General features: G+C 34.2%; 1 protein-coding gene across 1 annotated transcript in view; it reads right to left on the minus strand.

Annotated features, from left to right (window-relative positions):
* Positions 1–13358, minus strand: part of LOC113497200 (collagen alpha-1(I) chain-like) — an 84353-nt gene that overhangs the window by 21402 nt on the left and 49593 nt on the right. The window contains exons 3-7 of the mRNA XM_026876628.1: positions 7540–7588; positions 7185–7219; positions 6049–6186; positions 4121–4315; positions 848–1000 (exon numbers count right to left, since the gene is read on the minus strand). Coding sequence (XP_026732429.1) covers positions 848–1000; positions 4121–4315; positions 6049–6186; positions 7185–7219; positions 7540–7588 — 570 coding nt within the window. The remainder of the gene's footprint in view (positions 1–847; positions 1001–4120; positions 4316–6048; positions 6187–7184; positions 7220–7539; positions 7589–13358) is intronic.

Here is a 13358-nt window from a genome sequence, read left to right on the forward strand (position 1 = left end):
TAATCGTATTTTAACCGATTAATTAAAGTAACAATATTATTAACCAATATTCTACTTAAATATCCAAAAGTTTTCGCGTGATGCGTTATTACAATATTCATTAATGCTCTATAATTTTATTTATTCCCGTTTGTTGACGGCAATGATAATTATAAAACCGTTACGCGCTGAAAATTTATCAACTTATTTCGTTTTGTTTGAACCGCTTAATAAGGTTTATTTTCATTAATTTCGTTGTAATTAACAGTTGAGCTATTAACATAGCTGTATGGTATGTTGTAAATTGAATATCTTAAAATTAATTGCTTGCGCTAATGAACTAGACAGATAAAAGAGTGGCTGAGGCCTCCACACCAAACGGGCAACGTCGCAGGCATGCTTGTCCTATGCGATTTGAATGTTTGTTAAAACCCCGCGATACAAGGATTAAATTGCATAGAACGGGAGTCGTTTTTGAATTAAAACATTCTATAAACGCTTTGACATGAATACTTCTTTTCATTCACTGAATAACTTAAACATATTAAAACCCTTTTTTTTAGTCTTACGACTTTTTTCTGCGGATCAATATATGCAGGTTCCCGGATGTCTTCCACATGTTGTCATAGAAACTGAAACTGTTCACTAGTATAATTCGAAAGCTAAAATCATCTAGTATCTGAGATTCGCACCGCCTTGTAATCACTCTTGGTGATTAAATCATACATTGTATACTCTAACTCTATAATTAAACATTCATACTAGTCACCGCGAATAATTGCCAACCGCTAATTTCATCCAACACATCTCAGACTAATCATTTAACGTAAAGCACATCTAGTACCCAAAATTATATTCTAACACTCACCCTCTCGCCTTTGTCACCCTTCAGGCCGTGTAATCCCCTCTCGCCTTTATTCCCTTGATACCCCCTCTCACCCTGAGGACCAGGGAGCCCCATTGGTCCCCTTTCACCCCCGAGAACCCCAGGATTACTGGACCCGTATAATCCCGTTGATTCCTGCGTAAGACACGGTGATTAGGAATGTGTACAAAAGTTATAAGAACAAATAGTGCGAGTCTTAATACAGGGGGTCTCATGTTAATTTTGTTTAAGGCGTGAAGAAGATTTATTGTCTTTGTGTAGCTTTGTGGTGTGGTGTTTTGTTCTGAGTGTTATTTTGCCTTCTTTCATTTTAATTAATTAGTGTGTGAGTAATATTATTGGTTAGCAGCTCTATTTAGTATTACAGTAAGTGGTTTGTTTAAACGAGTAATCATTTGTGTAATGATGCTTTTTTATATAAAAAAACTACGACTCTAATTATAATGAAATGTACTTCTAGAAGCTCATAAAATAAAGATAAGTCAATGATTTTAGGTGAATGATATTAAGTTAGGTACAATAAATAAGGAGTATATTTGAAAAGAGATCGGTGCAAATAAAATTCAGTTTAAACATTTATACACTGTGTATAAATGTTTAAACTGTGATTTTTTACTTTACATTGTGATTTTTAGTCGTCTTACAAAAGCAGCCCAGTTCATGTATCCGACGTAAAATACCCCTAGGCGCGATTATTATTTTTTTATCATCAACTAAGATAATAAGTACGAAGAAAAATTAAACAAGAGAAATCTGAAAATACTCTTAAAAATTATCAAAACGACGCCCGCGCCCCTCACCATTGTTACAAGGCTCGGACCGCGCTCGCAACAGAGCTGTATTTCTAAAAAACTACTCTAAATCATAATATTGAATAAAAATTGCATTTTAAATTTATTTAAATCTCATAAATAGCTATTTTTTTATCATAAACGTGTTCTAGTCATTGGATACACGAACTGGGCTGCTTTTGTAAGACGACTAAAAATCACGGTGTTTAAAACTCAACATTACCCTAAAACTATAAATCCGATTAAAAAAATCTTAACTAACGCGAACGAAGTCGGGCGTAACGTTTAGTTTGTTATAATCTTTATACAGTCGGAAAGTAAATAAATGAAACAAGATACTAAGCTCAAGTATTAGGTCTTACAAGTAAATTCTACAAGTGTTACTGTAACACGCAATGCTAGATGGTTAGCTGCAGTCATTTGTACCTGTTCATGTCTAAGTAAATAAAGAGGAAGCTTTGAATCTACTAAGTAAGACTAAATGATAATTTAAAGTGAGGTTTTATAGTAATTTTATTAGTAAAAATTGTTAGTTCAAGTTTTAAGTTGCTGGTAAAAACTAGGCTGTTTCAAATAGAAGTGGGGGATTAAATTTAAGGACGAAGGTCGAAGATCTAGTTTCCTTTGAATTTATTAAAATGGCTTAAAGTTGCCGAAATTGTTAAGCTCTTGTTTTATATTTAGGTCAAGGATAATTTAAGAACCGTCCAGCTAAAGCCTATTCAAGCAAGGCCAGCACTCAGAATTCTTCTAAAATAAAGAGCAATGAATTGAGTTACAGTATCTGTACGTGGTATTAATTTCGGATTTCTATTGTAGTAAAGTATATACATCTATCATGATTCATTATTATATGATGCGGCTTGATCTCATGATTAAAGGCTCCAGTTAGGTCCGAAATTAGTCGGGAACTACCGATAAATACACGTGAGTAAATCGTTGCATCATTAAATAATTATGTCTGATAAGCTTCATAACAAGTCCTCAGAACAAGCTTAATTAATCTCAGCAACTCAACTCTTTAGTATTAAACCGCTGGACTCCTGATTCTGGGTTATGCTAAACTGTTCTACTATTTATTGCTAGAGATACGGCAAAGTCTAGCCGTGGACAGTACTTAGTCTGAGCTCGTTAATGGTTACGCCCGACAGGGAATGTATCGCTTTTGCTGAATACCATGACGCGGCATTATCGTGGTCTGGTTGGGAAACAGAAGCTTAATAAGTTCATTTGAGGATAGCAAAATATTGCAAATGAATATTCTGGAATTGCGGACTAGCTTTTGTTTTTGTTAAACACAGCTACATAATATGTTTATTGAGCACGAATAGGTTTTTTTTTTTATAAATAAACTCGATCATTTGATTTTTTGTGGATACAAAAAAAAGTGATATAGCAAATAAGCAATGAGATAACAGAAAAAATGAAATCAATAATATCTTCTATTTCAATTTACAGAATAAAGTTGTAAGAAATATAATTCTCAAGAGAAAACAGTTTCAACAATCCTCTTTACAAAATCAATAACCAAAGGAGAATTTATTTTATGAACAATGTAGAACAATTTGTGAAAATCAAAAAGTCGACTGACAACGTCAAAGTCAACCGTCATGTTCAAATTTATGGGATTGACACATCCAAAAGTGAGCCGTCGAATGCCATGTCACTTTTTCGCAGACAATTCGAAATCCCATACATTGGATTAGACTTAACGTTGCCGTCAATAAATTGAATATTATTTTTAGCTCAACTATTAGCGGAAAAACTCGAAGAGAAATCCGTTTACATTTTTTTCATTTATTTGAATTAAATTATTCAGATTAGTTGAGTGCTTTTGGATGTATGTTGTCTATACGATGTTATATAGTTTTTTTTTTATATTATAGTAGCATTTTCTGGTGGCAAATGAACACCATCTAGCAACTTCTGGTAAGAAAAACTCTTCATAAAGTATTATCTCATAAAACCTTCGTAACATGTGACTTAGATTGTGATAGAGATAGAATTCAATCAGCAAAACATTTTGGCACGATGCTCATATACCACTTATTTGAAGAGTACAATGCAGTGAAACAAAGCCATCCCCATAACGTTGAAAGCGAAAGTAATGTTTTGTTCTGTCAGTATAACCCACATGTTAATCAACGCTTTTTATGCGTAGATAATGTGGGCGTTTCATTCGAGCTGATGAAATTGTTATCAAAGCAAAGGTTTTTGTTTTTCACATCGCTTATTTTATGGTAATCTAAATTTAATGCGAAAATAAAAGGTCGAGCTATTTTGTGACTAATAAATTTCTTTTTTTTTTGCATAAAAGGTTTTTGACGAGATCCGTTTGAGGATTTAAATTACCTTTGAATTAATCATGTATGTTATGATAGGTTATGCTGAGAATATATGAAGTTTATTTTAAATTAGGGACTTGTAGGTTTTTAAACAAATCAAAACCCTCTAAAGTACTTACTATTAATGCTGTCGCCATCGGTGCAGGTGGTCCAGGTGGGCCCGGTGGACCTTGCAATCCAGGTGCTCCATCAGCACCAGGGTCCCCTTTCGGTCCTGGCTGTCCTTCAGGCCCTTGTGATCCAGTCTCACCTCTCTCTCCTCGGTCACCTTTAGCACCGAGCGGTCCAGGAGGGCCAGGCTCACCCATTTGTCCCTGAAGACAAATCACGAAAATAAGTTCTGCTCAAAATCAACTATGGCAAGAACTCCCTTCATCCCAGAATAATTTACTAAACACCCTTAAATTACTTAATACGTTTTAATGTCATCTAAAAATATACCTTACGAAATCACTGTACCTAATTGGCTACGAAACGCACCAGAAATAGCAGAAGACTTATCTACTAATGAACAATGTTAATTTATAACTTCATTCATTATCAAAACTGGTAATAAAAGCTAAAAATGAAAGCTTTTTACATTAATTAAAAATGTACCAAATATTACGACCTAAGTTTTTATAGCTCTCAGAGAATGATGAAAAAGGGCGGTTGGGGCGTAATACTGAAATGTTAGGCTTCATTGCGTAACAATAAACTTTTAGTTTGAAATGTAGGCTCCATTCTAAGAAACACGCAAAACTTTGAGCTTATAGCAATATTAAAGCAGCACGCAATTGCAATCTTAATTACGTGTGTAATATTAGTATAATGGTATTCATAAAGCTTTACACTAAGAAGTTTAACGAGCCCATATACTGAAGGCAGGGATGTAGCAAACATTGGGCGTTTGTAGAACTTTGGGAGTAATAGAACAACTTTTTTTTAAATATGTTATCCTCAAATACAGCCTATCACACATTGAGGCAGTTTTTTTTTATTGTCGTTTCAAAGTATAATTGAATACGTACATGTTAGTCAAGCTACCCCAAGGGACAACATTAGGTCCAATATACATATTACCTGCTACTCAAAATAAATTGGAGTTGTTTGAATATTATTATGTCTGATGAATTTACAGATTTAAACATACTGCGAGAAGATATTGCTAACATAGTTTACCAAGCCAAGTCACTTGGCCAAGTGAAGGTTGCTAACCCCTTACATTTATAAAAGAACATGACGTGTGCAAAATATTACTCTCATTTTGACTCCGCAATATTTTTATTGTACAGCGGAACAAAAATATAACGTAGCAAAATGAAACGAGAGCCATAAGTATCCATATTGCCGTCTGCTGAATTATAAGTACCAAAATGTTCATCAAAAATGTTTTATGTTTCATTTGCTTTACCAAGTACCCGATGTTTATTATAACTAGCACAGCAGCATGTTCTATTCCTGTTAAATAAATAAGGTTTTTTTTTCAGGGTAGCAGAATGGTAGAGACCAGTTAGTACATAATCTTTATCTAAATCAACATTTGCCTTGTTTAAAAAACTTTTTTTCGCTTCCGCCTTCCACAAGCCTGCAATCATAGCAGCCTTCGCGCTGAGCGTAATCATCATCTTTTATTAAGCTCGTATTTTAATCCACAAAGTTACCAAGATGTCTAAGAGAGCTAGATTTCCCTTGACAATCACGAACCTTAATGTCATCCTATAAATAACTCTGAAAGTATAGTGACTAGTCCTTTACATATCATTTGTTCTGTAATTATATTTGCCTTTAAAAGGATTTTAAGTGAATACGTTATTTTTAGAACATAAATTGATGTTTCGTTTAGTTATTACATTGAGTGAAAGCTTTTACTTGGATCCATTAATATTTATACCTTTATACAAATTGTCTGGAACATCGTTTTCTAACACGCACTGATCCATAATTAAATTAAACTTTTACTATTGATCAGCCTACTGTATTGCATACACATAATATTTTTTCTAGAGATTTGTCCTAATTTTACAAGATATTTTTTACTAATAAACACAAATAAGGGTTAGTTTACCGTCTTTCCAGGTGCACCAGTAGTTCCATCAGCTCCAGTAGGTCCTTGTGGACCTGGCGGCCCTTTTAGCTCTGGCATCACTTCAAGAATTTGAGATATGTCGTTCAAACTGCATCTGCATTGACCGGGGCCCATCGTCTGTCAAATATTAAGAAGTTGTTAATTACTTGATTTAGTACTTTAACTATATCTGTTTAAAGTCACTTTTACTTTATTTTCTTTATTGTCTAGTGCTGAAAGACTTCTTTAAACTATTTTTCTGTTTAACTTTTCCTATCATTTTCAAGCATCATTTCATTTTTCAATATCCTAAGAGAAAATATTTCGTCGAATAAAACGTCAGCGAGGCTAACTGCTTCAATTAGTACTTTATTAAAGCAAGACTTTAAATGTCTTGTAAGTAGTTGAATTCCTTTTTTATTGCCACTTTCTTAAAAGTTTCCTTTGTCACCAGTCGGTATCACTATCTTTGAAGTCGGCAACGTAGACAAGTATTTACAAATGGAAAAACTTAAATGAAACTCTGACGTTAACTGAGAGGAGAAATTTTGCGTTACCGTTATTTTATTCATCTTCTATAAAAGGTTAATCTAAATCTAAAAAGGTTACCGAGACCCTAACTCAAATGGGAACGGGACCGCCTTCGCTATTTCGTATTCTCGCTTTTACTTATAGCCTTGTACCATTCAAAATATTTCACAATACCAAGCATCTGAATGTAGTGAATAGGATAAAGACCTAACGTAACTCACCCCTTCTATGCCGGAAAAGCCTGATCATTCACACTGTCTGAGAAAGTACGAACCCTATTTAAACAGTACAGTTGTTGTAATGTTAAATAGGTTCTTCCCCTTTTCTGACCCAATTCCGCTAAGAATTTCTGTTCACGATTGTGCAAAACACGCGAATTTTACTACATATCGATGTAACGAGGCACGTGACCTGAGTCATAACTTTCGTCAAAGTTGAGGAAGGTGGGGTGACAGAGATCCTACGGATTAGCGGAACCTTGACAAAGTTCCGTAAGACTTGTCCCCAATCTTTCCAAAGCCGTAGGATTGTTTCAAACAAAAGTGTTTGTTACAAGTGACCATTTAATACATAGTTTTGTTGTTTTATGTTTAACAAATACTTACGTTTTCTCCTTTCTCTCCTTTATCTCCAATGAAAACTAATTTAGGATTGGAATAAACAATTAGTTATATTTCAGAAACATCAAACTTGCTACCAAGTCTAGAAGAATTAGTGATCGATGTGATGTTCGGCGAAATGTAAAAAATCAATGAATGACGAATGTACTCCAAAGTACGCAACACAAAAACTTAAGATGAGTCCTTAATCAAACGTAAAGGAAAAACAGCACTCACAAAAGGTTCTTATAAAATATAAACCAAAGAAGTAGGTAGATCTATCGCCACCGAAGCCAAAGCAAAAACTTACGAAAATATGTCAAGTGTGATTGATGTATTGTGAGGAATGAAATCCACTTACACGGCGAAGTGTTTGACACGACAGCCAGTCTGTTTTCATCTGGGTTTACCTGCAAAAAGGAAACATTTATTTATATACTAAATAAGTCCACTTATATTTTCATTGAGACTTACGATCCCCGTGGGACGAGAAGATGAAAGGACGAAATGAGGGGTTTTATAGATTTAGTACAATTTGTGTGTTTAGCGTTGAAAGGAAGTTTTAAAAGGTTTCAATAAACATGTCAGAGAATTAAACGTCTGGTGAGCTGAAAATTACGAATGTTTTAATAGAAATCACTCAAAACGAATGTACTATACAGTCAAACAACGTGACATGTAAGAAAATAGGTTTACCATTCAGAATTTCAGAAACCGGACAAGTTCGTTGACTCCCAACGCTGAGGATTCTGTATAAACAGGCAAAAAAAAGCAAATCACCTGGTTTCCTGCGGTTATTATGGTGTACGTATCAAAAGTTAAAAAACCTCGAATAGCATTATTGTTTATTTGTTGCTAGCCAAAAAACCCATCATCTGTGAATGATTAACTGACATGACAGAAAGACGAACAGACAGATAAAAAGACAGACGACGACGCCGTAGAAATAAGGTTAGCATTTATCCTTTTGTGTATGGAATCGTTAGAAGGATAGTTGTTCAATTTTATTTTATGGGATTTTTAAAGCATCCTTAAAACCCTATAGGTATTTAAGAACGGAAAAATAAAAGAATCGAAATTTTGTATAAGCATACAATACCAAAAAGAGCCAAATATAAATAGACCATACTTAAATAAACTGGAAGTGGGTATTAAAATTTTAGTTCGGCTTGGATCCTTCCTAAATACGATACTTTTGGATTACTCTATTGACGTTACGTGTTTTTGTGAAAAAAGCTACAAGATTAGAATACAAATGTACAGAAAGGAGGTCGGGTTACTGCTGGCTCACAGTTCACTTAGCACTGTAATGTCCCAATTACTAAACGGCAGTTAAGGCTTAAAAATATAGCCGACCACGTTACAATGGAACATACTCAGTAAACCAAAATAATAGTAAATGTTTTTTGGCACAATGTAGATTAATCATCGACGCTTAATATCGATGGCTTATACGCAAAAAAGTTCTTTGATTGATGTTAAAAATGGTAGCCAACAAGAATTGAGTTTTGTACGAATAGATAAAAGGTCGACAATCGCATGAACATCAACAGTGTATTAGGGTCGTTATATTTTGTAAGAAATCTTATGGGATGTTAATCTCCATCCACAAAATTTGTTCAAATTCTGTCTTTGATGATCTCTAACTACATCTTTTTGTCTATTAGGTTTCATGAAGCCTGACCGATGACAGAGGAAGGACATCGCCGCTAAGGTCATCCGCGGTGAAGTTGGTGTCATCATCTAATCAAATACACACTGCAAACATGGCTAGAAATCGCAAAAAATAGAGAGGTCTGGAAAAAAAAGGGGACGACTTTGCCCAGTAGGTACAGGCGATTTAAGAAAAGGCACAGGACACAGGCACACGACACAGGCTATTTAAGAAAAGATTTCATTGGAAAACATTATTATTATTTTAATCATAATGTATTCTTTTGACGTAGTATATAAATCACGCTTTGAAGCAAATCCTTGTTAATATAACACTGTCGTAGGAAAGTCATAATGAACTTGTTTCACGTTTTTATTGCTACGCGTACCATAAATTGTTCGCGATGACTATCTGCTTTGCCACACACCGTCTTCGCTCGCATAACCGCACGAGTTCCAAAGTTTGCGAAATAAATAGCAACATTAACACGTAATCGGGTTACAGCTTTAAGTTTTTACGCGGCCGGTAATAAGGTCAGAGTGAAATGTTACTGTGAAGATGGAAGTTTTGCGGTGAGTGGTGGAAACACGTAGAATGTTCTGGAACCGTATATAAAATGGGAGGAATAAAAGCGCTCAGTGGTTGGTTTTTTATTGTTTACCAGTTATTTAGTATCGGTCGACGTGCAGTTTAAAGGCTTAAAATACCCTGCTGTTGTGCGGGTATCGTATCGACTGGCTTCACTTTGACTAAACGACTAGAAGAAATCGGCTAGACCAAAGATATTTTTTGAATAATTTCTCATGAGTATCTTTACATGTATATAAGTCTTGTCGACCAAAATAAATTCCCTGCATGGCTTTAAAAAAAGCTTTGTCAGACGGATTGTTATACCCATATTCTCGATATAGATTTCTCTAACCTCATCAAACAATAAAAACGAACAATAATTTAAGAAGAGTTACTCCAAACAGCTGATATCGGACTTATGGCTATGGACTGTAGGTTCCGAAACTAGTCGGGCGATTCCAATAAATAAGTGGGACGATTTCGATAATTAATAATGATTATGCACTCGCCTCACGAATCGTATTATAATTAGAATTTAAAATTCAAACAGTACTTTAAAGTACTTAAGTACAAAAACTAACAGTTGAAGTTCATCCAATAACGGTGCCAGTATTTTAGTACAAACATTGTTTATAAAAACTTCTATCGCGTTTAATGATAAAGGTGGTTTCCGAAAGTATTTTGAGGCAAATTAAAACTCAGCCTTACCTTCAGTACCTAAGCGTAGTTCGACGAATGTTTTTACAACGACAAACATTGTTTTAACAAAGTTAGGTTAACTGTTACGACTGTATTGCTTTTAACTATGTTTAACTTTGCCACTGGTTTTTGAGGTAATTTTAATTTAATTATATTGTTTGTAGAAAGTTAGAATCTAAGTGTTGTTCGATTTTTTTTTAAATATTAAATGTTTTGTTTGATTTTTGGGTTGGGTTCCGTAATTAAGGGTAAATACGGGACCCTAATACTAAGGCTCCACAGCCTATTCAACTGTCCGTCCATCTGTCACCAGAGTGTATCTCATTGACCGTGATAGCAAGAAAATTAAAAATCTCACACAATTGAGACAAGTCTTATATTTTCTTTATTATTTGTGTTCGTTCAAAATTTAACTTGTCTAAAATATTTTTCCCTCACAATTTGAGTTCCGAGGAAATCGTTATTAAATCCCTATTTCTTTTCCTTTTTACTAATTTAAATTACACCGAAGTCAAACAGCAGTAAATCGATTCAGAAGTATAATTTACATCATTTGTTTAGGCTAGAATTTCATCATTATAAGACGGAATCCATTTTAGATTTTCAGAACCGCGGCCCAAGCAGTAATTACGATCGGGGACTGAAAATAAATTGTGTTTTGTAAATGAATGTCGTTGCTTTGATCTTGAGCGAAAGGAATTTTGTGTTATTAATTATTTTATTTGTTCTGGCTCGTCGATCTGGAATCATTAGTAACCTTATTTGGGACAGGTTTGTTTAATTTAAGACTGAATTTGTTCCACGACTTTTTTTACATGAAGTCGTTTTTCATATTGACGCTTAGCTTTTGTTAAAGCTAAAAAAAAACTGAAGAGGTAATTTCAGGAAGTTTTATAATCGTAATTGCATAAACAATAGCGTCTGCCTAGCAGTGGGTTATTCAAGGTTGATGATGATGATGATAATTATGGTAGGTTGGTCCCTACAGCAGAAAAAGGGTTTACACCAAGAAGAACAGCATAATTTGGTTATATACTTAAGACAGTTTTTTTTTATTGAACGTACAATACAAGTATACAAAAGAATAATATTGCGTGTATTATATTTGAAGGTTCGGTTTTGGTCTAGTTTTCTAAGAAATATTTATAATAGCTCTGGCTTAAGCTTTTTCGTACATCCAGTACAAAGCTGCAAATACTGAATCTGTCCTTAAATGCAAAAATACAGATCCTAATTTTTTTTGGCAAAATTAGAGTGGCGGATAGTAAGATGCACAGCACTGCGAGTTTTTCAGAGCTTTTCCAATGTTTCGTTGTTCTCTAACGGTACACCGGCTTAGGCTTAGCTCATCCTACACTGATTCTTTAAAAAAATAGTTTAATTTTTTTAGGCTCAGTTTGAACACCCTAAATGACATTCAAACTTTTTGTTGCAAAATATTTAGGTTAAATTTTTCAAGTTTTGTTTTTCCTAAACAACTAAACATGAAAAAGATGGGTGCTAAAGACGATACAGGCCAGGAGATAGAGAAAGATGGAAAAGGCTACACCAACAAGTGTTTAGCACTTAAATTTGATTATGATAATGAGGCTATAACGCAGCTTAATCCTTTGTAAACACGTTATGAAGTTTCACAATTTAGTCTAGCCTTTACCTGGTATAGACGTAATTTGAATATTGAAGCGGGCCAGTATCAGAGCCTTACCAAGACTGACGCTTTGAGTAAAAAGAGACAGCGCTAGAAATGAGACCTGTCTCATTCCCACAACAACAAATCCTCCTTTAAGACCCCACAGTAAGTCGACTGATGTATTATTTGTAACAAATTACCTTAGAAACACATTTCACATACGGTATTCCATTATATGTTATCATAGTTTTCGATACCAATCCGATTTCAATCTTTGTTACTTTGAGTATAATGCGACGTTACACGGATCGATTTCTTCGTTTTATTTTGATTGTCTTCATATCTTTATGTTGATGTGACATATGAGATAATGTTGTCTTGTCAGTTGTTTTTCTGGGTGTATATTATTAGGATTCATTGTGTTGGACTAAAACTTTGGACGTTTTAGAGCTTTGAATAACGCTTACGAGCGTGACGTAATCCTTTTCATTTAATTTTTATAAAGGTTTTTATCCCAAACTGAAATAAATTATATATATATATCCTGGGACAACTCACACATGGTTATCTGATCCCAAGCTAAGCAGACCTTGTGTTATGGTAACCAGACAACTGATAAACTTACTTAAATATTTCTAAATACATACATATTATAGATAAATTACACCCAGACACCAGAACAAATGATCATGCTCATCACACAACATTTGTCCTGGGCGGGAATCGAACCCACAACCTCCGGTATAGCAGTCAGGGTCACTAACCACTAGACCAACAGGCCCGTCAATTTATTTTTATTGTTGTTTATTCCCCTCTAAAAGTTTATTGCGTATAGAGTTTACGTAGTATTTCTTTTATAAGTAAACTATTACCAAGAGCTAGTACCATCAAGATATTCTATTGCTACATTCGATACCTACAAATTGTTAGACTCAAATTCCAAAACCACTTTTCCGAAACTTCGTAGCCAAGCCCGTATAGGTATTTTGTGAAGATAAAATTTGACGTCACAAAATAATGTCAGTGGGCGTATTTAAGCTAAGAAGTCAATATTTTTTCCTTATTTGAGGATAAAGAGATATTTTCAGCAGTGAAGGTTTTTTGCGCCCTTGATTGTGACCCCTGCGTGTCTCACAAGCCATCGATCTTTTGTTACAATGGAGGCGGGCAGTTGGAAACCAAAAAATAAAAGTTTTTCCTTAACTACCCGTTTTTTGTTATTAGACTGTAAGAAACATTTCTTTATTCGATATATTTTTTTAATCTTGATTTTTTTACTTTTAGTCACAATTACGACCATGCCAGCCGATATAATTTTCGATTGGATTTTTGTGTTACACAAAATTAAATTTTGTGATGAGTGCAAGGCATACAAATTTTGCACTATACTACAGATAATTGAGAATAAGGCAGAGGGCAAACGAAAGGCTTATTTTTTGTAATGGAATTATTTCATAGCCAAAATTTTTAAATTCGAAATTCAAGATTCGAACTCAAGTCTTTATGCAATTGGTTTTTTTAATAACAAAAAGTTTAAAACCACAGTCTCGGCTAGTGTAACAAAACACAGAAAAGCCTAATCTTTATTCGAAACTTTACAAGCAATCTGCATTCGAAACAACGAAAA

Source organism: Trichoplusia ni, chromosome 1 (assembly GCF_003590095.1).
Source record: "Trichoplusia ni isolate ovarian cell line Hi5 chromosome 1, tn1, whole genome shotgun sequence".
Lineage (NCBI taxonomy): Eukaryota > Metazoa > Arthropoda > Insecta > Lepidoptera > Noctuidae > Trichoplusia > Trichoplusia ni.